Source organism: Chiloscyllium plagiosum, chromosome 33, assembly GCF_004010195.1.
Source record: "Chiloscyllium plagiosum isolate BGI_BamShark_2017 chromosome 33, ASM401019v2, whole genome shotgun sequence".
NCBI lineage: Eukaryota > Metazoa > Chordata > Chondrichthyes > Orectolobiformes > Hemiscylliidae > Chiloscyllium > Chiloscyllium plagiosum.
In genome coordinates, this window is record NC_057742.1 from 2,033,023 (window position 1) to 2,058,776 (window position 25,754).

The 25,754-nt window shown below is 41.3% G+C and overlaps 1 protein-coding gene across 5 annotated transcripts in view; it reads right to left on the minus strand.

Moving 5' to 3' along the window:
* The window catches only part of LOC122539714 (ATP-citrate synthase), a 76,977-nt gene that overhangs the window by 35,399 nt on the left and 15,824 nt on the right, over positions 1-25,754 (minus strand). For all 5 annotated transcript variants that reach the window (XM_043674726.1, XM_043674727.1, XM_043674723.1 and 2 more), the window contains exons 3-12: positions 20,604-20,726; positions 17,806-17,868; positions 13,868-14,058; positions 12,519-12,598; positions 11,673-11,803; positions 9,592-9,710; positions 8,671-8,807; positions 7,042-7,103; positions 2,906-3,023; positions 1,231-1,385 (exon numbers count right to left, since the gene is read on the minus strand). In XM_043674726.1, coding sequence (XP_043530661.1) covers positions 1,231-1,385; positions 2,906-3,023; positions 7,042-7,103; positions 8,671-8,807; positions 9,592-9,710; positions 11,673-11,803; positions 12,519-12,598; positions 13,868-14,058; positions 17,806-17,868; positions 20,604-20,726 — 1,179 coding nt within the window. The remainder of the gene's footprint in view (positions 1-1,230; positions 1,386-2,905; positions 3,024-7,041; positions 7,104-8,670; positions 8,808-9,591; positions 9,711-11,672; positions 11,804-12,518; positions 12,599-13,867; positions 14,059-17,805; positions 17,869-20,603; positions 20,727-25,754) is intronic.

Sequence of the window (25,754 nt, forward strand, 5' to 3'; positions counted from 1 at the left end):
TAAATTCAATCCTGCCATGACCTGGGTCTCCAGAAAATTAACCGAGTTTATGGATTAATAGTCTTTGCCTCCGCCAAAATCATTACATTATTGTAGGAAACTGCCTCAAAATATAGTATGACCTCTTCCACACAGCTACCTCTGCCAATCTGACTTTATTAACCTACATGATTTAAGTTATCTAGAATTAATGTGCAGCCTTTTACCATGCCCTCATTATCACCTGATTTATTCGATGTTACAGGACAGCTAATGCTAGTGGATTATTGATTACTCCTACCAGTATTGTCTTCCCCTCATTATTTACCTCCATCCATATGGATTGTACATGGCCCAGAGAAAGATCATCACTTGCTATCGTACTTTTTCTATGCCGTATAACCCAAGCTACCTCATCACTCTTTCAAAATGTCTCATACCCTTGATTATTTAATTCCCAGTTTGGATCTCTTTGTAACCCATAAATCACACCCATTAACCACTACTTATAGCATACATTTACTTTTTTCCTTCCAAATGCTACATGCATTCAAATAGAGCTATTAATTTTGCCTTTTTCCCAATTTTCTCCTTTAACTCAATTTATTGTTGTTTTTCGATATTTATGTACACCGTCCTTTCCTGTCTTACTCTAGATATAGCTGTCCTGTAAACCCTTTTGCTTTGCTAGCCTATAGTTCCTCTCACTAATCCTTCCTCACCACTCCTAATTAGTTTAAAAGCAGAGTTATTCAATTCGCCAGGCCACTTTTCAGATTGGTATATTTTCCAGATTTCAGATCAACTAAAAACAGTACAACCCCACACCTCCCCAATTCAGAATTTTCACACCTGTTCTCTATGACCCCAAAATTGCTTAAACAGCTTAATCAATTAGATTACTCTCAAAGCTTTTGCACTTAAGAGAATATAAGCCTCGGCCAAGGGCTCTTTTGATACAATAGTAGAGTCCCTACCTTTTAAACCAGGAGATCCAGGTTCAACATGCTGCAATGGTGTGGAATATAATCTCTGAATAGGTCGATTAGAAAATATATACAAACCTTGTCCATCATGACCTCATGCTCATCCCTTATTCATTGCTCCACTAACAAATACCAATAAATGAGCAGTCGCAATCTCCTGATTACAGCACTATCGTTCATCAATTTTAAAATCAAAGCAAGCTAGCAGATAAAAAGACACACTAATTATTTAAAATACATCTTTATTTTAGGCTGCTGCACTTACTGACGGACTGCCGCTGGCATTTAGCAGGAAGTTGGCAGTGTGGGCAGCCATGGGTGGCTGGTCAGGAATGGTTCGGTGACCCAGTGCCATTCCCACAATTGCAGTCATGTGGGTTTCTGTTCCAAAAACATAGATTGGAATTCCAGTTGTCTTCCCTGTAGACAGAGGTTAATTGGTTAGGACTAGAACAATTGGAACTTGATCACTTTAAACTATAACGTGAATAAACTAATCCAGTATTCTAGAGTGGGAAGCAGGTAAGGGCATAAATAAGAGTTAATAGGAAAACATTGCTTTTTTGAAGTCAAAGCAATATTTTGGAGGAGAAAGCCAATATGCCTTCATTTATCTTATAAACTGCACTGATCAAACAGTGACACAGCCAATGTGGACACATTTAATTAGTGGGCAAAATGGATCCTCTGCATACTCCATTGGCCATTCAGTGTTGCATGCATGTGTTACGGTTGAGGAAAACAAGCTGTTATTGTAGTTTCTCCTTCACCCCCTCTCTCTCTAGATTGGTGTTCCCATCCTGGGTTGATGGTCTTATCATTCTCAAAGTGGACAGGAGGCCTATTCACATCCCTTCTGGATCCTATAGCAACATAAAACTTTGCAAAAGGTGCCTCAAGTGAAGTCACCCAGGTTTATTTGAAGATATGCTAAAGGAATCATAGCTATGAACTAACATGCTGAAACTTTAATATAAGACATGTACACTATGGAAGAGGTCCTTATGCCCACCAAGTCTGTGCCAAAACTACGTAAACCTAACTAGTTCCACTTTCCAGTACTTGGCCCATAACCTTGAATGTCATGATATTTCAAGTACTTTGTAAAACTAAGCGGTTACCTACTTCAACCACCTTCCCAGGCAGTTTTTTCAGACTTCTACACTTTCTGGGTGAAATATATTTTCCTCAATGCCCCTCTAAACTGCCTTTCACCTTAAAAGTGCCCTCCATCGACACTAATTCAAATAAGGGAACAATGCTTTCTATCCACCCTGTCCATGTCCCTCAATCTTATACACCTCGATCAGGTCCCCTCTCAACTTTCTCTGCTCCAAAGAGGACTCTAGCTTATCCAGCCTCTCCTCATACAGAAACTGCTCCATTCCAGGCAAGACCCTGATAAATCTCTTCTACACCCCACTCTCCACTCCAGTTCCATCAGAACCTTCCTGTTCTTACAATCAATGCCTTGACTGATAAAAGGCAAGTGTCCAGTATGCAGCACAGGTTTGACAGATAGCTAATAGTTTGCCAGCTCTGCATTTTTTACCAGATATACCGTTGGCAGTATTTAGCTACATAGAGTCAGAGGTGTGCAGCACAGAAACAGACCCTTCGGTCCAACTCGTTCTTGCCAACCAGATATCCTAACCTAATCTAGCCCCATTTGCCAGCACCTGGCCCTTATTCCTCTAGACCCTTCCTATTCATATACCATCCAGATGCCTTTTAAAATGTTGTAATTGTACCAGTTTCCTCTGACAGCACAGTCCATACATGCACCACCCTCTGCAAGAAAGAGTTGCCCCTTAGGTCCCTTTTAAATGTTTCCCCCCTCACCCTAAACCTATGCCCTCCAGTTCTGGATCTCTCACCCCAGGGAAAATACCTTGTCTCTTGGGATTTTTTTTTTTAAAAAACAAGTTGTCAAACCTCACCAACTTCACCCATGACACGGAGACCCTCTTGATAATTGGGTCCACCTCGCCTAACGAAAATGGAGACATTATGATTCTGCAGCGGAGTTTGGTAGTCCTTGATTGCACGTACTATGCCCTAGGATTGGAAATAAGAAAATTAATAGACATCAAGATGTTTCATCTTTCATACAAAAATTAATTTAATCAAGGAAGCTTTACCAGAAAAGATCTGTTTAGCTACTGACCTCGATTCCTCCAATTCAAGAACATTCATCTTTTTGCCCCCAAGATCACAGGGTTTCCTGCCATATTATTTTGACTAATGAGTCCAATCTTTCCGGTGATTTATGTTGAAATATTAGGATCAGTATTTTTTACTTGTTCACGGGATATGGGTGGTATTGGCTCAGCCAGCATTTACTGCCCATCTCTAATTGCCCAGATGGTAGTTAAGAGTCAACCATATTGCTGTGGAGTTGGAGTCACAGTCCAAGAAAGAACAGATTTCTTTCCCAAAAGGATATTTATGAAACAGATAATCTTTGTTTTAAAAAAAACAATAAAAAAAGTGGTTCCACGATCATCTTCAGGCTAGCTTTTTTAAAAATTCCAGATTGTTTTACTGAATTAAAATTTTGCCATCTGCCAGGACATTAGCCTGGGGTTTAGGATGACCACCCTGGGTTACTCTCCCTCCACTGTAGGATGGTTATTTAAAAGTAGGATGAATATCAATGATTCATAGGAATGTTGACCAGTCAGAGATGGATCATCTGAGGATGGCAACAGACCACCCTCCCTTCAGGGAGCCAGTCTGCTGACTCACCAAGGAAAATTTTAGACCTACTTAAAGTGACATAAGCAGAGACAGCAATCCTTAGTAAAGGTTCAGAAATGTCCTAATGTCCTTCACATTGAAAGAGCATTTTTCTTTGCTCATAAAAGTCACCCACGTCATGTATAAATCCATTAGTTTAATCACTGCCTTCAAAATGTATTTTACTCTGACTGTTTGAAGTCAGTTTAAGAGGGTCGTAACCTAGGGAAAAAACAGCATCAGCCTATTAATTAATAGCTGCACCAACACGAGTGGAATGAATAAGCAACTATATAAGGCTGAGTCAAGTCTGCCAGACTTGATATTATATGAAGAAATAAAATGAATTTGGTTCCACTGGGTTTTGTGTGAAGCATAAAAGGATCGTGCAGAGTAGTTACAGCAAATAACCTGAAATTATCTAAAACGTTTACATATAAGATATGATAATGGAGCAAATTTTACTTTTCTGGATGAACTAAGTCAAGTCAGATACCTTTAAGCCTGTAATTATCATATGAATTAATGACCAACTAGATCACTGGACAGAATTACTTCACGCCAAAAATAATCAGAATTGCAAAATATTTGCAGTCCAATTAGGTAACTCAACCAATTTCATCATTAGATTAGATTAGTGTGGAAACAGGCCCTTTGGCCCAACAAGTCCACACCGACCCTCCGAAGAGCAACCCACCCAGACCCATTCCCCTGCCCCTGCATTTACCCCTTCACCTAACACTACGGAGAAACTTAGCATGGCCAATTCACCTAACCTGCACATTTTTGGACTGTGGGAGAAAACCCACACGGACACGGGGAGAATGTGCAAACTCCACACAGACAGTTGCCTGAGGTGGGAATTGAACCGGAGTCTCTGGCGCTGTGAGGCAGCAGTGCTAACCACTGTGCCACCGTGCTGCACTTATTTCCACCCCTCGCCATGCCACTCCCATTCATCTCTCTCAGAGACATTAAGCATACTTAACCAATTCCAATGTCTCGTTCACTCTCCACACCATTCTTACTATTCGAATGCCATCTCCAACCTTCCACTTTTGATGCCATAGCCTCCATCCTTTCCCCTGATTTCCCAATTCCATCATATTTCCATTTGGACCCTGACTCACTAACCCTATCTCCTGAAAGGAATAGCTCCTTGGCTGACATACTGAAATTTATTTAATCACGATCCAACTGAATCTGTTATGCCTGAAGTAGCCTCCAAGGCAGCGCTGACTCTCAGTTGAACTGGAACTCCACTTGAGGAAAAGGATGCGTACCTTGGTTAATCCTGCAACAATTCTGACAATTACTCTCTCCAATATCACATCCATTCCTTTTATGACACTCCCTCCAATCCATCCATCCCCTCCCAAATTCCCTCTCCCCAATCCTTTTCTTTCCCCACCCTCTCTGATGGCATCCCAATCCTATGCTATTCTCACTCCTCTCATAGTTCCCCTCAATTTCTCCAAATAAGGTAATTAAGATTTGGAGATGCCGGTGTTGGACAAAGTTAAAAATCACAACACCAGGTTATAGTCCAACAGGTTTAATTGGAAGCACACTAGTTTTCAGAGCGTCACTCCTTCATCAGGTGGTAGTGGAGGGCTCAATCCTAACACAGAATTTATACCAAAAATTTAGTGTGATGTAACTGAAATTATACATTGAAAAATTGATTGTCTGTTAAGCCTTTAATCTGTTAGAATACCATGTCAGTTTCACTTCTTTCATGTGTAATCACAAAACCTTTTTTTTTAAAAAAAGTTGCATTCTCAGGTTAGCTGTTAACAATGGTGATAGCTGGACAATATGTTGAAGGTGTTAACCCCGTGTTCTGTCTATGCCATGATGTTTCGATTGATTCTAATCTAAAAAGTGAGATAACCAAGTTTTACATGAATTCATGCAGTTTTTGAGCAAAGTACAATGTAACCCTGCAAGTACACGTGTGTGTGCACACGCGCGTGTGCCTGAAGTCTGCGAGGGGGTGCGTGTGTCTGAAGTCTGCGAGGGGGTGCGTGTGTCTGAAGTCTGCGAGGGGGTGCGTTTGCGTGTATATATAGTGCAATGGTGGTCACCTGTAATGTGACATGAACCCAAGGTCGCAGTTGAGGTCCTCCCTATGGGTACCGAACTTAGCTGTCAGTCTCTGCTCGGCCACTTTTCACTGCTGCCTGCCCCGAAGTCCACCTTGTAGATGGTCACCCAAAGGTCCGAGGTCGAATGTCCTGGACCACTGAAGTGTCCCCCAACTGGGAGGGAACCCTCCTGTCTGTTGATTGTTGTGCGGTGCCCATTCATCCATTGTCGTAGCCTTTGCTCGGTTTCCCCAATGTACCATTCCTCTGGGCATCCTTACTTGCAACATATAACTCAGCCAACGCTGTCTACCTTATACATTGCAGGCAAGGATACCCAGAGGCATGGTACATTGGGGAAACCGAGCAAAGGCTACGAGAATGGATGAACGGGCATCGCACAACAAACAACAGACAGGAGGGTTGCCTCCCAGTTGGGGAACACTTCAGTGGTCCAGGACATTCAGCCTCGGACCTTCGGGTGACCATCTACAAGGTGGACTTCGGGACAGGCAGCAGTGAAAAGTGGCCGAGCAGAGACTGACAGCTAAGTTCGGTACCCATAGGGAGGACCTCAACTGCGACCTTAGGTTCATGTCACATTACAGGTGACCACCATTGCACTACACACACACACACACACACACACACACGTGTACTTGCAGGGTTACATTGTACTTTGCTCAAAAACTGCATGAATTCATGTAAAACTTGGTTATCTCACTTTTTAGATTAGAATCAATCTAACCATCATGGCATAGACAGAACACAGGGGGCTAACACCTTCAACATATTGTATAGCTATCACCATTGTTAACAGCTAACCTGAGAATCCAACTTTTTAAAAAAAGGTTTTGTGATTTACACATGAAAGAAGTGAAACTTTAATGGTATTCTAACAGATGAAAGGCTTAACAGAATCAATTTTTCAATGTATAATTTCAGTTACATCACGCTGTAAATCTTTGCTATAAATTCTCTGTTAGGACCATCTGATGAAGGAGCGATGCTCCGAAAGCTAGTGCTTCCAATTAAACCTGTTGGACTATAACCTGTGTTGAGAGATTTTTAACTAAGGTAATTAAAGTCTCCTTATTACCCACACCAGACATACATGTGACATGTACTCTAATCCTCCACTTATACCAGGCTCCACCCACTAAATCAACTCACTCGCCAAATTGGAAAGCGCAGACAGAGAAAAATGCAGTTTAATATAGATTCAAATATTCTGAGGAACAATGCATTACCTTAAATGTTGCTGCCACGTTTGTGAAATTAGCGATGCTACCTCCAATAATGAGAATTTTTCCTGAATAGAATAGAACAAGTTTACTCAGGCAAGTTGAAGAGTTAGCAAAAACAGTAAATGGCTACCTATAGTATCTTATATTGTTCCTGGCGTCAAAATGTTTTTGAGTATTTGCAGCACAACCAATAGACATCAGGCAAGAGCATAGACAATGCAGAAGTAAATGGAGGAGTGGAGGAAAGAGAGGTAAAAAAACCAGAGATTTTTTTTAAAAAACAAAAGATAAACAGTTTGAGAACTTTGGCGTGCAGCAAATGAAGTCAAGGAAACAAAAAGACGACAGAAAGCCCTGGAGGAATATACCAATAGTCGAAGCACCAAGGATGACCCCAAGCATAAAGATAGGAGCAGCAGTAGAAAATACTGCTGATCAAACCTGGGCCACCATTCGATGCCATGATGTCTGATCTTGGACTTCCACTCTTGCCCACCTGCTCTGCAAATGCCTGAGAGATCAAAAATCTAGCTGAGCCTTAAATATATTCAACAATGGAATTTCCACAACCCTCTAGGGTTAAGAATTCCAGATATTTACAACACTTTAGGTGAAGGATGTTCTCAGCTCAGACCTAAGTGGTAGCCTCAGGACTGAAGTCAACGCCTCCATTTCATGAGTGTGAATTGATTATTAAAATAAATCACTGACATCTGTTGTAGCAGCAGTTAAAGAGAGCTTAAGAGAGATTACTAAGATTTGCACAATGTGTTGCATAAAGCCAGCGATATTTGCAAAGAGCAAAAAAGTGAAAGTAGTCCAAGATTTGGGAGGAAGATGGCAATCAAAATGAATTTTATACAATTTGCTAAAGGCAGAAAATATTGGCAGAACAGAGACCAGAGCTACATCAGTGCCTAGAGGAGCAAGGGGACAGTTCTGGCCAACTTTTGATCATTCCACAGAGAGCAGCAATGTTCTGCGGGTCAATGACAAGGAGATGCCAGTGTAGGACTGGGGTGGACAAAGTTAAAATCACAACGCCAGGTCATAGTCTAACAGGTTTATTGGGAAGTACTAGCTGCTCGCCCTTTCAGGAGTCAGGTAGCTAATGGGACAGGATCATAAGACACAATTTATAGCACAAGATGATATTATCATGCAACTGGTATGATATATTGAACAAACATTCTAAAAAGGAGAGACCTAACAGCAATCTAGGTTTGTTCAATATATCGTACCAGTTGCACAACATTATCATCTTGTGCTATAAATTCTGTGTTATTTGATCCTGCCCCACTAGCTACCTGAAGGAGGAGCAGGGCTCCAAAAGCTACTACTGTACTACCAAATAAACCTGGTGTTGAGATTTTTAACTGAGGATCAATCCAGAAGATGAAGAGTTGCTTGCCATCAGCACATGTAGAAAATGATTATATTCCAGAAGATATGTGTTTTAATACATTTTAGGGACAGAATCAGATATATGGGTTAGGGAACCACTGGAAATTTAATATATACAATGTAGTGAGTAGAAACAGGAAAGCGAAGTGACTGGAAATGAACTCCCCTTAAATGCTCCATAATGAGCTCACTCAATTTCAAGACTGCTGCAAACCTGTGTGTTCTCACCTTCTGGATGTTGCTCTCTGGTCATTAGAGACAAAATGGTCTTTGCATAATCATAGGTCTGCTGCTCACTGGGTGCACCAGAATACTCTCCATAGTTTGCCAACTCATCCACTCCTCCAAGATCACAGATGGTGTCACTGTGAAGAGGTAATCAGGAAAACAGTTTACAGCCAAAATAAAATTGCCTACAATAAAAAATAATGAAGGTCTGCGCTTACTTAAAGACCTCTTTATTAATTACCACAGTGGCACAGTGGTTAGCACTGCTGCCTCTCAGTGCCAGAGACCCGGGTTCAATTCCCGCCTCAGGCGACTGACTGTGTGGAGTTTGCACATTCGCCCCGTGGGTTTCCTCCGGGTGCTCCGGTTTCCTCCCACAGTCCAAAGATGTGCAGGCCAGGTGAATTGGCCATGCTAAATTGCCCGTAGTATTAGGTAAGGGGTAAATGTAGGGATATGGGTGGGTTGCACTTCGGCGGGTCGGTGTGGACTTGTTGGGCCAAAGGGCCTGTTTCCACACTAATGTAATCTAATAATAGCCCTCAACTTCTACCCCCTCCTCATTTTTCCCTCCCAAATCCACAATTAATCTTCCATAAACTGCATTGGTATGCCTTGAAAATAGAATCATTTGAACCAATAAGCATTCAAAACATCTCCACCATTCATTGGCTAACGTTTATTTTGACAAAGTTAATAAAATGTTCAAATAAAAGCAAAACCCAAATCATTTCCCAAAGCTTTCTTTGTTCCCCCTCATTGATCTGTTACAAGTTCGAAATTTAGTTCCATTTCCTGAATCTGTTTATGACAGGAACTAAGTACATCAATGTTCAATAGCGGGTACAAATGATTTTGATTTGCACTTTAAAGTTAAGGTTTAAAATTCTGCACCCAGATTTAATGAAGAGTAAGCAATACCTGTACACAACAGAGGCACCTCCTCCAGCCACCATTGTCCAAATCCTACCCTTAGGGTTCAGGATAGTCAGCTTCAGACTGGCTCCACTCTTTGCGTCAAGATCGGCAATATAAGCTTCCTGTAACAGTAATTACAATATAGGCATTTTAAATAATTTAACCAGTGATCAGCCATAATCATACTGAATAGCACAGCAGGCTCAAAGGGTCTGAAGATCTACGCCTGCCCCTATTTTCTACGTTCCTCCCCTCAGTTTATCAAATGAAACAACAGGATCATCACATCAATTAATCCATTGAAGTCTTCACAATAACAGATACAGAAGACAAATGCAACATGACTGGGCCAGCTACATCAGAACTAATAATGGTACCTGATGCAGAGTTACTGATGTGCTAAACAGCTAGCAATTTGTCGTGAAGAAATACTAAATTGTCAATCCCCACAATTTGGTGGCACATTTGCCCAATTCCATCATTAGTTTTTTAAAAACAGAATTTCAACCTCAACGCCTTCACATAAACTCTATGGAACAGGTACATTTGCACATTAACTATCTTGAAACTTGCCACAGAATATCAAGACCCAATGAACAGAGCAATTTCACTGACACAATAAGTGTCAATAACCTTTCTGGTCCACAATTAAAAGCATAGAGACTGATCTCTTCAATTTGCTAACTGCTTTATGAGATTTCAAAAATATTTGTTATTTTACTTCTCCCAAGTCACTTTACTTTCCTTCCCTGAACTGCACTGAATTATTGTGCTCTACTTCACTCTCCTTCCTCCTACTCCACTTTATTTCTCATTCATTTCATTTTATTCGTTAAGGATACATGGCATCTCATTGCCTCACCATGCTGTATCAGTTCATACTCAATAAGCTGGTGGGCAAAAAAAAATTAACACTAAACATAGTCAGCATGGCTTTCATTGCGTGGCTTTGTAAGGGGCAGGTCTTGCCTCACAAGCCTTATTGTGTTCTTTGAGGATATGACGAGACAAGTTGCTGAAAGTCGAGCAGTGGATGTGATGTATATGGATTTCAATAAGGCATTTGATAAGGTTCCCCACGGTCGGCTCATTCAGAAAGTTAGGAAGTATGGGATACAGGGAAATTTGGCTCTCTGGATACAGAATTGGTTGGCCGAAAGAAGAGAAGTGGTAGTGGATGGAAAGTATTCCGCCTGAAGCCAGGTGACCAGTGGTGTCCCGCAGAGATCTGTTTTTAGGCCTCTGCTCTTTGTAGCTTTTATAAATAACTTGTCAGCACCCCTCAAGGCTTGGATGCAAAACAAAAATGCTAATCTGCATTACCTTAAATCTATAACATTAAAGCAGTACACTTGAGCAATAGCTGTTGTAACATCGGATTGCAAATGCTATCTCACCACTTGATCCTTATCAAGAACATGTGGCTGAGCAGCCCTGGTAGTCTTACTGACAAGAGGAAGAGTCGGAAATTGCATTTGATGTTTGTTTATTTGACTTATGACTAAATTACTTGAAGACCATCATACAATTGCCACCTTCATATGGGTGCACATAGGCACCAATTTGTTGGAACAGACTCGAGACACTTGTGCTGTGAAGCCCAAGTGGGAGCTAAAGCAGTTTGTTTGATTTTATGTTGATACACTAAAGTTTTAGAGCCACTTAAAGTAATTTGTTGCTGTGAGCATAATTATGAGGACCATAATCTAAGGTTCCCATTACTAAAGCTAACAAAACTAAACAGACAAGATTAGACTTCGATTCAAATATAGTTAAATCCTATTTTAAGCTTAACGTGAGCACATTATTAATGTGTGGAATCAACCTCTGATTGTAACATTGTAAGCAAAGTCTGATCATCATTTAACAAACAGATGGATCTTTCAGGATGTATGAACTGGGTTGAGTTGAACAGCTTTCCATATCTGTATGAGACGATGGATTCAAATTTGCAGAGGAGAAAAATAATCCCCAAATAAGAAAAACAGGAGGACATTTAAAAGGAGGACACATTTAGTCCTGCAACCTTGATGCCTAGCCAAAGGTAATCGATTTGGAAAAGAACATCATACAGCACTACTTACCTCAGGGTAAGCTTCTCTCCCAAACGGTGGTGGGAATTCCACGTCTCCCCATTTACTCTTGCAGATGTAATCTGCTGTGGCATCTATCTTTGCTGCCATATCAAGGACAAATATTCCAGAGCCAGTAACAACTGCAAAGAATCCAGAGGGTAAAGGGTATGCAATAAATAATCACTGAAAATACCAGAAACCAACACAGCGTTATTGTAAAAGTCTGTTCTATGCAGTTTGGTTTTGAGATCTTGGCATTATTTTTGCAGCAGTGTTCATCTTCACTCCGTAACCTCTATTTAAGGAACCCTAGATTTTTGACAGGCAGAAGTACAGATATGCAAGGAAATAGAATTAAAACTTGCAACCGAAAAGGCATGAAGTAGGTAAATCTAATTAATAAAGGATAACAGGGGACAGAACAAGACCTCGACTATACCCTTACAGCTCGTGAAAAAAATTCCAATTTTCGCTTCAAGATTTTACTCATACTTTGAGATGTTACTTCACACAATTTTTGTCCATTTTTGCTCTGAGAAACCCCAAACTGTTGCTCAGGATGTGGCTTCTAGCTATATGATGCAAGTTCTGATGTGCATGCTATTAATTTTTACGCAGAGCCCAAGTCATATTCTAGTCCAATGCTGAAGATGACACCAGGATTTTAAGGCCTCAACTTAAGAGCTCTGCTAATCTGGAAACATGAATTGCACTGGGCCTATTATGAAAATAAAAAATTATGGCAGGACTAGCAGCCAACCCACTAAAAGGTTCTCCTTTACAAGTTGCTGTTTATTTTAATCAACTTGGCTTAAAAACATCCTATGGATATTGGTCACCAAATTTCATTTTTACCTAATGGATTAATCTCGAGGTAGGTGAAGAACAGTTCTTCATACAGTTTGAAGAGTCCAACAATAAAAGAGGCCAAAGTGCTGAAAATTCAAGAAAACCAAAAGTTAAAATGACAAAATGGACAATTTCACAGATCAAAATGAGGTGAAAGATAGCACAGGTTTGAGAAGTTGACTGGCTTACTCTTGTTTCTAATAGTTTAGTTCAAATGGCACTGAAATGGACATAAAGTAGCAGCTGTGCACATTTAATATGAAGATTTACTGCAGCTGAGGCAGCTCCTGTCTGCCACTTTCTCAACCATTTTTCTTTAAATGTTTTGGTTATATATTGTACTCTGGGCCATAATTAATTTACTAAATGAAACGTTCCTTTTGGTCTGAAGTTTATATTAAAATATTCTGCACTATTTCCCCCTTGAGAGACCACTCAGTGAAGAGGGGCTAATTGTTCCTTGAACCATCGAGATGTGTCTAAGCAGCAGCCAGTAACTGCAAACAGAATGAGTGCATTGGAAAGCTACCTGACCCTCTGGAATAACAATCTGCATGGTACTGCCCTCAGAGGTATTCACATGTGACCTGTAGCACAGAGCATTCAGGAGAGGAAAAATAGGATAAAGAACTTGCATTTATATAGCATGTGTCAAAACCTCGAGATACCCCTCAATGCTTTACAACCAAAGTAGTGCCGAACTGGTCACTATTGGAGTGTAGCAAGCTAAAGAGCATTGCAAAATCCCTACGGATGAATGGCCAACTATTGTCCCTTTGGTCCTGAATTAACAGATAGGTCACTCGAGCTTGAGATGAGAAATTTCTTCACTAAGTCACAAACTTTGGATTTCTTTGTCTAAAAGAGCTGTGAAAACTCACTCCCTGAACAGGTTCAAGACAGAAGTTGCTAGATTTCAGCAGGCTAATGACATTGAGATAGGGAGCTAGCATGGGAAAATGGTAACAAGGTAGATCTGCCATGACCTAAACAAATGGCAGAACAGGTTCAATGCACTGAAAGGACTACTTTTTCTATATGATTCAAATCTATGGGTATCAGAAGTACACAAGAAAGGGAAGTTGAGGCCACAATCAGATACCTATCATCTTATCCAAAAGAGGATCAGATTCCTGTTTATAATCTGTACACTATATGCAATCTCTGACTCAAGTGACCCAGCACTAATCAACTGCAATGTCGTATCACCAGAGGTGGGACCAGTACAAGCTAACAACTGAAGCTGTAAACTACCCATCCACATTTAAATAGAGGCATCCAATGGAAAACCCAGCAGCAGCGTAGGAGGCAAACAGCCAATAATGCAACAGAAAAAGAACTTTGTTTAAAGTTACCTTTTCCTGTTTTCAGGCACATGCTGGAGCAATTGCGTAATAACATCCTGCTCAGTCAGATTTCCGTCAACTTCCACCATGAATCTGTGGGCTTTCGAGTCAACATCACCAACATCCACCCCACCCTCGTGATGGAACAGGACAATGTCGCCTTCCCGAGCAGCATAAATGCAGACGTAGAATTCTTCATCCTGAGCAAGAACCACAAAAATGTTAACAGCTCACAAAAAAGCAACATAATTTTGTCTTGAATTCCTCACGGTTATAAGATAAAGGGATACCCTGATCAAGATACTTAAAATGTTAAAAGGAGTCAATAATGAGAAACTTCTCTCTCGTGAGAAATCAGGAACATAGAGACCCAATCTTAAATCTAAGGTTCTATCATTCAAGGGTGATATCTGATAAACTTTGTATACAAATGCTGGCAGAAAACTGGGACACTCCCTTAAATTTGCAGATGCCACAGGGTCACTTGGTGGTTAAGATCAGACTTACAGATTTTTGTTAGGCAAAGTTATAAATGAATACGAATACAAGGCAGGAAACTGGAGGTGTAGATCAGTCATGCTGTAATCGATTAACAGGACAGACTCCAGCTGACTGACCCACTTCCCTTCCTAAAATTCTGTGGTCACTTACCTATCCAGTTTGTACCAGTGCTTTTTCTTCACAAGGGACATCTCTACAAGATGCTACCCAACATCTTCAACTCTCCTCTTTACAAGCAACTTTTTTAAAAAACTTAAGCAGCCGTTACAAAAAACACACACTGTAGCCAGCTTCTGTGCAACAAAATGTCTCCTGTACTGTTATTTAGAAGCCAGTTGGGAATACATATTTAAAAACTTGCTGAGTCACAGAGCAGTTTATAGCCACGGGATCTTACTTTCCTAACGAAGTACTATAAGAAGGGGGATGGAAACATGAAGTGATTCATGAAGCTTGGCCACCGAAAGACAGATGTGAAAAGCAAAATTCCTGCATTTTCATGCTTCCCAACCTTTTTCCGAAAATGAGCCCATTTTGAAGATTGAAAATTGTTAAGAACTTATTGAGAACTGCAGAAGTAATGGCCATTGCTGCCTCAGAGCTCACCACTCCAAAGATCAGCTCATTGCCCCATTTGGAATTGCGACCTTCACCTTAGAAAATCTTGAAAGTGGAAGAATATAAGGCCCTACAACTCAAACCAGTTTTGCTACTGAATAGCATTATGGCTGAACTTCCGCGCCACTCCATTTTCACGTAAGTAACCCCAACTTTTTGATTACCTGGCTTCCTAAAAAGTAAATTAATCCCAACCTTCACTATACTCAGTCATCAAGCATTCAATTCCTTGATTCAGAACTCAAGTGAAAAAATTTCACCTTGTCTCTTAAGTGGAGACATGAACCAGCTCCCTTGTCTTTATTCACTGACCCCTTCAGTTGATTGCAACTATTTTAATTTAAAAATTGACTGCCTCTTGTGGATGTCTCACTCCCAGACCCAAATAAACATGTGCTTTAAAAAGTCAGTTTAACCAGGTTCAAGTTAACAAACAGTAAATTTAAAAAAGTGAAAGAATTACAGATGCTGCAAACCAGAAACAAAAACACAAATTGCTGGAAAAGCTCAGGTGTGTCAGCATCATTGGAGAGAAAATAGAGTTAATGTTTTGGGTCCAGTGACCCTTCTTTCAGAACTGATGGTAGCTAGGAAAAGTCATCTTTTTTATGCAGAAGATGGAGGTGGAAAGGGGTAAGGAGTAAACGATAGGTGGAGGTACAGCCTGAAGAGAGAACACAGTTGGACAAAGAATTGGAGAACAGAGTCAGTCGAGGAGAATGGATGGCTACTAATGGATACATTTACTGGCTAACAATGGGTAGAGTGTAATAGCAGACCATTACACGTTACTGGAAAGAGTGTAACAGCAGACCATGTGATGACAAGGCCTGGTGTATGGGGATTGGGGTAAGGACATGGGAGAAGGTGCCTCAAACCCTGAAGTTATTGAACTGGATAATGAATGCAGAAAGCTGTAGAGTTCCTAAGCAGAAAAGGAGATGCTGTCCTCCCAGCTGGTGCTGAGCTTTGCTGGAGCAATGCAGCCAGCCGGAGACAGGGATATTGGACAGGGAACAGGATGGTGCGTGGTTACCAAAGTATGAATTTGCTAATTCACAAACGCAAGAAATAAAAATGCAACATGTGCACACAAACTGCAAGTCCAAAATAAGCAGTTTAAAAAAAAAATTTAAAAATCATTTTCTGAATTGTTTCTGATCAGCAAATAATTGAAAGCTACAGCTGTTGCCGTGATGGTTACCAGTAGCGCTGATGTTACTTGAACAGTTTCACAATCCCTCATTTTGCAGATTGGCTGAGATTCTGTTCGGATTCCTTTCAATAGTAAGCGAATTCCTATTCTCCTTTTGTCTAGCTTACTTCTAGCACTAGAGTGACAGGGGGTATTTGTTTGTAACAGGGTTAAGTGGGGGACACTGAAAACAAAAAAAATGCTGCAGATCACAGCGGGTCAGACTGCATCCATGGAGAGAGAGCAAGCTAACGTTCGGTCTAGATGACTCTTCAACTGTGATCTTCACAGCAAGCTGACATTCAAACCCAGACTGGAACATACGGGAGCATTCCATTCCACTTGAAACTGGCTTTTTAAATCCTATCATTGTATAAAAACACATTGGCAATTTGGGACATAATCTGCAGGGGGATAAATGGCTGTTGAGCAGAGGGCCATCAGCTCTCATCACAGAACAGAATCCAGTCAGTTTCGGTTTGCCCCTCTCCACCCCACAATCACCAATGTCCTTTGAAGGGTTGTTGTTTGAAGTTCCTTCTGTATCTACAGGTGTGGCAATCTGTGGGTTTCTCTCCAAACAGCCACTTCATTTAAATCTGCAGCCATTTTGGCTACATCAACCTTTTTAAAGATATTTTGGAATTAAAAGTTAAAAACATCGACAGAACTTCAGGGCTCTGATACACGCTCATGGCAAAGACCAATCCCTTATCCCAAGACTGTACTCCTAGCTCTAGACTGAGCCATCAGGAAAAACAAACTGTGTCAGCATTTGTTAAGCCCTCTGAGAATTTTCTTAGTTTCCACGAGAACAATGCATTTGTCTAAAGTGCAGAAAATACTGGCACACTCCGCTTAAGCCCTCCTCACAAGACAGCCCTTTCACGCTTGGAATTAACTGTGTTAATCTTCATTGCAACCCTGTACCTTTCCTTTGCCCATCCCAGCCCCTCTCATCCTTTAAAGAAAAGCATACACTTCCTTAGCTAAGGAAACCAAAATTGTACAGGTTACTTCAGATGCAATCTAACCACAGCTCTGGACAATTGCAGCTTCTTTACACTTCCTTATTTCAAATGCCTCAAGATTAGTTTGTCTTCCCAATTGCTGACCACACTAACATGTTAATTGCCTTTCATACGTTGATAGCCAAATTCCTCTGAACACCAAAACTTACTACTTTTTAAAACTATTCTGCCTTTCACTTTTCCTTTCAGCTTTGTATGCCTTAGAATGAATTGAGAAATATGAGAATGCCTAATCTCAATTCCAGTCAGATACCAATAATGTGCATCTGCAAATCTAATAGGAGAATTTTGCCCAGATGCTATGTTAACCATCATTCATATTCAGAGCTCCTGACAGCTCCTTGCTAAGGATCCTAAGCTTTGCCCCATTGAGACTGTCAGAAGTTTTAAATGAAACAAGAACTAATGAACTGTGAACAGAATTGAGAATCAGAATTGAGAATCAAGATTGGGAATATTTTTGTTTAAATCTATCCATGTGCAAATTAAGGAACACACAATGGAAATTAATCCCGCAGCAGTGAGTAAACGCCATAATTCTCAATATTAGTCAAAAAACCAGAGGCAAATTTCTTCAGTTTAAAATCTGTAGTTTGACCAACCTGCTGATGAGGTACAAATGGCTCAATCAGAAAATGCTTCAGTACACCTTTTGCCCGTCCAACCTGGTTAAATTAAAAATAACTCAATGAGGAAACATCAAAAACCTATTGCTTTCTGCCTGGAACAAACATTTATATAAATATTTATAAGCAAATAAACATCACCTATTGCTCAGAAATGCTTGAGATGCATTAACGGTCATTTAATGAGACCAACATTTGGGGACGAGAAAGATTCTACAAATACTAATGAGATGCTGAATGCTATGGAAATATTATTGTACGTGTTTAACCAAGGAACTCTACAGCCAAATTCTCTTCTACTGCACTACTTCAATTGCAAGAGGGCTCATCATTTAAAGTTGTATTACAGCAATGAAGTAGCACTTCCCAGAGTTGGGTGACAAAGCAGCTAAGGATCAGGTAATCTTGTATCTCAGCCAAGCAGATTCTACCATAGTCCACACAGCAGGCTGTAAGAATCACTTATTATTTATGCCTTAGCAAACCTGTCACAGGAACAGCACTAGCTCACCATTTAGACCATTAAGAAAAAAAAAGGACAGGATCAGAAAAGAGACAGACTCCACTCTCAGACTTTGCAGCATTTCATTCAAAAGGAGAACACTTACTTTCTGGCAGATCTGCTGCACATTTCCAAGAGTTTTGATTTTTATTTGGGAAAATCAAATCATTTTTGCTAACTCTTCAAGATCATGTGGAGCATAGATACTCATTGAAACTTATCTTAAAATAATCTTAGTCAAGAATGTGGTGCTTGAAAAGCGCAGGTCAGACAGCATCCAACGAGCAGGGGAATCAACGTTTCAGGCACAAGCCCTTCGCCAGGAATGAGGCCTCATACCATACGAAGATCTTGTGCTTGAAACATCAATTCTCCTGCTCGTCGGATGCTGCCTAACCTGTGCTTTTCTAGACTGCACTCTCGACTCTGATCTCTAGCATCTGCAGTCCTCACTTTCTCACAGTTAAAATAATCTTAGTATGTACATATGTCTAAACCTATAGAATTGTTGTACAATACAGTAAATACTGCTGCTTACAATACAACAGCTCTCAACAACACTTTGGTCCCCTCTGGCTGCTGCTCATCATCTGGAGGAAACATTTAGCAATGTCTATCCTAAATTTTTACCTTTGCAACACCAAATCTGTGGCCATACACCCTGTCACATTTAACGTACTTTGATTTTAACTAGCTTTCGCTACCCGCATGACCCATTCCTCTGATATAAACTTTATGTATTACCCCATTTAGTTACACCAGCTCTGTGCCATACATGTGCAGGTTGATGGAGAAATGCAGTGGCTAAGTCAATAATACCTGCTGTCATGGGATCATATAGCTGTTCCAATATGTTGATTTTATACACTGCAACTAATAAGCGAGCCAGACGTTGAACCTTTTTTCTATGTTTCGATCTGAGCAATATAATTTGAATATATTTGGAAGCTGCTGCTGTGGTTGACATTTTCGTAAATTACATTTCATATGTCAAATACATCAGACAAAATAGAAGCAGACAACTTCATTACGACTGAATGTTTGAAGCAGTGAATTTCCTTACATTCCCTAATGGATTGTCCCCTCAATTTGACATTTAACAGACAGCTGTGATGGTATTGGCGAGGAAGGGCTGCTCCAGGGCAGCTCACCAAACAGCAAGCTGTCTACAAGAGACGTGTTGTGAAGTTGAACTTTCACACTGCTTTCACATTCCAGTCTCAAAGTCTGCAGAGCAGTGACAGCTTCCAAAACCAGGCTTGAAACTTAAAGGCTTCAGTCAGCCTTTTCAATACCTTACCAAGTATACATGCGAACTAAGCTAACGGTGTGCTTTGTTTGTGCTGAGTCTGGAATGCAAGATTAACATGGTATAATCATTTTGTTTGAATCGCTGCACTATTTATTACAAGACAGCCAGTGAAGAATGCACCTTTAATCTTGCATCCAGTACTGGCTACAATAGATGTAGGATTGGAACCACAAGGTAGAAAAGGATGCAGCTTCCCAATATATTTAATGTTTTTACTCATAAGGGGATTTACTGGCTGGGACAGCATGTAAAGCTGATCCTCAGTTGCCCTTGAGGAATCTTAATAGTTTTCAATACTGTAAGAATTAGTGGATTTAAGTAACCCATCTGCTTGAAGCGGAATCAGTGAAGTGCTGCAACCTGCAGCACGAGTACATTCAAGATTCCTCCAGCTGAAGGACGTGTCAGTCCAACCCTCAAGGACATGATTACCCCACCTGGCAGATATCCTTGCTGCCAGTCTGCTGCAGCAATCTAGCTATCAGAGAAGATGAATCATCGTACTGAATCATCAGCACCGTAATAGTAATAGAAAAGTCAAATCTCATCAAAGTGGGATCTGTCAAACAACACACTTTTCACTGCAGTCATGCTGCTCATTTCGGAAAGCAGAACAAAAGAACAAAAAAGTATTATTTAAATGGAGAAAAGCTGCAACACAAAAGGGACTTGGGGGACATCTGTGCATGAAACACAAAGATAGCACACAGGTGCAGCAAGTAATCAGGAAGGCTAGGATGATCCATTGTATGGAGGGATTGATTGAGAGTAAAGGCTAAACAAGTTGAGACTCAATGTATTGGAGTTTCGAAGAATGAGAGGTGATCTCATTGAAACATACAGGATTCTTAAATGGGCTTGACAAAGAAAACTGTTGCCAGGATGTTTCTCCACTTGGAAGAGTCATTCGTGCACCGCTTCATTTTCGCATACCATACCAATCATAGTTACATCACTCACCATTGCTTCCAATCCCAAACGCGGCTTTAACCATTCCTTTACCCCATTCAAATCTAGATTAACTCCAATCAAGCCCAGTTTCCCACGACGTTTAATCAGTTGGTCTGGCTTCACCACCAAACGCTAAACAGCAAGAGAAAACAAAACATGAAAGGTTAATACAATGAAATCAAAACAGCCAAGAAATTATGTCCAAAAGAACAGAAATAACCCTTCTTTCAAGGGAATATAACTTCAAGGTTAAACGGATTCTTTTAAAATCAGAATTTGTACTTAGGAACACAGGAACAGGCCATTCAACCCATCAAGCCTGCTCAGTTATTTAATGCAATCATGGTCATATTGTCGACACATCATTACTGTTGGAGGTCTGAATCAGCCTCTGAATTGAGAATCTACAGATGACCATGAATCCATTGACGATTGCCAGAGAAGCCCATGTGGCTCACTAATGTCCTTCAAAGGCTGAAATCTGCCATCTTCACCTGGTCTGGCCTACATGTGACTCCACACAATGTGGTTGACTTTCAACTGCCCTCTAATAGCCCAGCAGAAACTCAGTTCAAAGGCAGCTGGGGACAGGCAATTTCAAACTGGTGGAGGTATTCACTGACACCTTCAACCTCTCCCTCCTACAAGCCGAAGTCCCCACCTGCTCCAAGAAGGACACCATCATCCCTGTACCCAAGAAAGCACGTTCAATGTGCCCTAATGACTACTGCCCAATGGCTCTGACCTCCATCATGAAGTGCTTTGAGAGGCTGATCATTGTCCACATCAACTTGTCTTCCAGCCCGCCTCAATCCCTACAATTTCCTACTGACTTAACAGGTCCACAGTGGATGCCATGCCCATAGCCCTGCACTCAACCTTAGAACATCTGTATAACAAGGACACCTACATCAGACTCCTGATCATCAACTACAGCTCTGCCTTCAGCACCATCATCCCCTCCAGAGTGATCTCAGAACTCGGCTCAGTCTCAGAACCTACATCTCGACTCTGCCCTCTCCAACTGGATCTTCAGCTTCCTGACCCACAGACCGCAATCAGTGAAGATAGGGAATTGTACCTCTTCCACAATAACACCCAGCACTGGAGTACCCTAAGGATGCATACTCAGCCCCCTACTGGATTCCCTGTACACCCATGACTCACTTGCCAAATTCCGACTGAACACCATCCACAAGTTTGCTGACGACATCACTGTAGTGGGAAGGATATCAAACAGTTGTATATGGTAGTAATGACAAATCTAATCTACTCTACTCTACACTACAGTGATAAGTCAGAATACAGGAAGGCGATAGAGGGCTTGGTGATGTGGTGCAATGGGAGCAACCTCTCTCTCAACATCAGCAAGACTAAAGAACTGATTGACTTCAGAAAGAAAGGATGAGAACACACACCCATCTACATCAAGGGAGCGGAGGTGGAGAGAGTCAACTTCCTAGAGCGCCAATAATCAACAATCCCTCGTGGTCAGGAAGGCACATCAATGCCTCTTCTTCCTCAGATGGCTCAGGATATTTGGCATGTCCATAAGGATCCTCACCAACTTGTACAGAGGTACCCACAGAGCATGCTGTCCGGCTGCATAACGGCCTGGTACAGCAACTGCTTTGCATAGGACTGTAAGAAACTACAGAATGTGGTGTGCATAGCCCAGACCATCACAGAAGCCAACCTCCCATCCATGGACTCCATTTACACTTCTTGCTGCGGAAATGCTGCCAACATCAAAGATTCCTCCCAACCCAGTAATGCTCTCCTACAATCCCTTCCGTCAGGCAGAAGATACAGAAGCCTGAACACATGCACCAAAAGGTTCAGGAACAGCTTCTTCCCCACCACTATTCGACTCTTGAATGGACTGTCCAGCCTCAAATAATACTGACCTTGCTAACATTGATCTTGCCTAGTGCATGCCCTGTGCAGAATAACCTTATGCCTCTGTCTAGTTTGTTTTCACTCTATGATCCACGTGTCCTTGCTCACTATGATCTGCCTGTACTGCTTGTAAACAAAGCTTTGCACTGTACTTAAGTACACTTGACAATAAACCAATCAAATTGAATCAAATAAATGCTGGCCAGCCAGTGACGCCCAGATCCCATGAGTGAATAATAAATAAAAAAACCCTGGATTGGGCTTGAATCCAGTAGCTTTAGAGTCATACAGCTGTACAGCTCGGAAACAGTCCCTTCAGTCCAACTTGTCCATGCTGCCCAGATATTCTAAACTAATCTAGTCCCATTTGGTCAATATCCTTCTAAACCCTTCCTATTCATGTACCCATCCAGATACTTTTTAAATTCTGTAACAGTACCAGCCTCCACCACTTCCTCTGGCAGACCATTCCATACATACACCACCCTCTGTGTGAAAAAGTTGCCCCTTAAGTCCCTTTTAAATCCTCCCCCTCTCATCTTAAACCTATGCCCTCTAGTTTTGGACTTCCTCACCTCAGGAAAGAGACCTTGTCTGTTTATCCTATCCATGTCCCTCAACTTTATAAGCCTCTATTCCGGTTTCAGGGGCGTTACCAATGGAGCCACAGTTGGGCTTAGCAGAAGAGATGAGATCCTAGTGGCCCTGCTCACTAAATCACACAATCATTACAGTGCGGAAGGAGACTGTTCAGCCCAGGATCTACTAGACAATAGAGTCAGTTCTGCTTTACCATCTCCTGCCAATCGCCTGTTTTGTTTTCCCATAGTCCTGCACAGCATTATTATCCAAAAAAGAACAGCCAATGCCCTCTTGAATGCCTCCAACACATTCCCAGGCAGCACATTCCATACCCTAACTATTCACTGTTTAGAAAATTTCTTTTCTCAAATCGCACTTGCTTTTATTGACACATCATATTAACAACTCAACCATCTACGGGTTGAAGTGCAATTATTTGAAGAAATGGCCATTGTACCAAAATTCAGCATCTTCAACATCTGTAAGAACAGAAGATATCATTTTAATACATTTGGATTAGAAGTCTGCATAAGTTCAGAAATTCATAAGATGTAGGAGCAGAGTTAGGCCATTCAGCCTGTACTGAGAGGTAACATTTCAGGATCCATTAGCTCATTTGGCTGGTGGTTGCTTTGCAATACAGTGATGTAAAGAGTGCAGAAATTGAACCCACTGAGATTATCACGAAAGTGTCTCCTTCACAACTTCTCCCCTCGCCGGAGGCACAGTGACCCTCAGGTTAAACCATCACCAGTCATCTCTCTGTCTCTCTCTCTCTAATGGGAGAACAGCCCTATAGGACTAATGGTGACTTTATGTTCTTACTTTACATAGAGTATATATGGCAACCTATGATGCTTACATTTCAGCATTAGCTGCTTAGTGTTTGCTGCATGAACACTGCGTAAACCATGTATTGCAGAAAGACTCTTGTCGATCATAGAGTCACAGAGTCAGAGAGGTCCAACTTGTCCATGCCGATCAGATATCCCAACCCAATCTAGTCCCACCTGCCAGCACCCGGCCCATATCCTTCCAAAACCTTCCTATTCATATACCCATCCAGGTGCCTTTTAAATGTTGCAATTGTACCAGCCTCCACCACTTCCTCTGGCAGCTCATTCCATACACATACCACCCTCTGCGTGAAAAGGTTGCCCCTTAGGTCTCTTTCAAAGCCTTTCCCCTCTCACCCTAAACCTATGCCCTCTAGTTCCCCTACCCTAGGGAAAAGGCTTTGTCTATTTATCCTATCCACGCCCCTCATGATTTTATAAACCTCTATAAGGTCACCCCTTAGCCTCTGACACTCCAGGGAAAACCGCTCCAGCCTATAGCTTAAACCCTCTAACCCTGGCAACATCCTTTCTGAACCCTTTCAAATTTCACAATATCCTTCCGATAGGAAGGAGACCAGAATGGCAGACAATATTCCAACAATGGCCTAACCGATGTCCTGTACTGCCGCAACATGATCTCTCAACTCCTGTACTCAATACTCTGACCAATAAAGGAAAGCATGCCAAACGCCTTCTTCACTATCCTATCTACCTGTGACTCCACTTTCAAGGAGCTATGAACCTGCATTCCAAGGTCTCTTTGTTCAGCAACATTCCCAAGGACCTTACCATTAAGTGTATAAGTCCTGCTAAGATTTGCTTTCCCAAAATGCAGCACCTCGAATTTATCTAAATTTAATTCCATCTGCCACTCCTCCGCCCACTCGATCAGTAATGCTGAGAAACATCGCACCCTATGAATAGCTTCTCAATCCTGGTCACTTCCTTTTGTCCAAATATTATTCGCGACTTTATCAAGAATGCAACCAGTCCAGTTTAAGACGCTGAAACTATCAAGTCTACCATAATGTATGGTTACTGGAATCTACTGTCCCATAAGGTGGAGGAATTTTTGATCATTCCCACTTCATTTTCTAGAGACTGGCCAGAAATTGACCAATTCTGACTGATTTTCTCATTGATTGATTTATTGTCACGTGTACCAAGATACAGTGAAAAGCTTTGTTTAACCATAGCCTTTTCTTCTGTCTGAGAGAAAATGATTCGGATCAGACCCCCATAAAGGAGCTACTCATGCCTGCCAGCAAGACAAGCTTCCATTCATTGTCTGCCGTGTTCTGTAATGACCTCGAAACTGCCATTATCCCAGTTGCCCTGGTACCCAATAGCCCATTATTTCTATTAATGGGGAAATATTAATCAGATAAAAACAATCTTTGAAGAGGTAAACTTGGACACTTCTAAGGGAATGATGCACAATGTGTTAGTAAGGACAGGATCGGACTCTGCAGGTGGAAAACAGTAACGGTGGAATATTTATTCAGCAGCACAGCTAAAGGTTGGTGGGCACTTGGAAGGAAAAGGATAGATTGAGGCCCAGTTTCAGAACCAGTTACCTGGGAAGAGAGTCAGCAGCTGCAAATGGCCTTAACATGGTCTGGTTTGACAAAGTGAGAGAGAAAAAAAAAATCAAACTGTGACCACACTGGAAGGCCATGAGTTGATTGACTGGTGAGTACTATTGCTTTATTTCCCTTTCTTAAAGTAATACAACTGAGCGCATTTGGGAGGGGTCACCAAATCCTGGTGAATTACATGTCAAAGCCTCAACCAATCAGTGTCAAACTGCCAACCATTCAGCAACCTTTCCTCACACAGT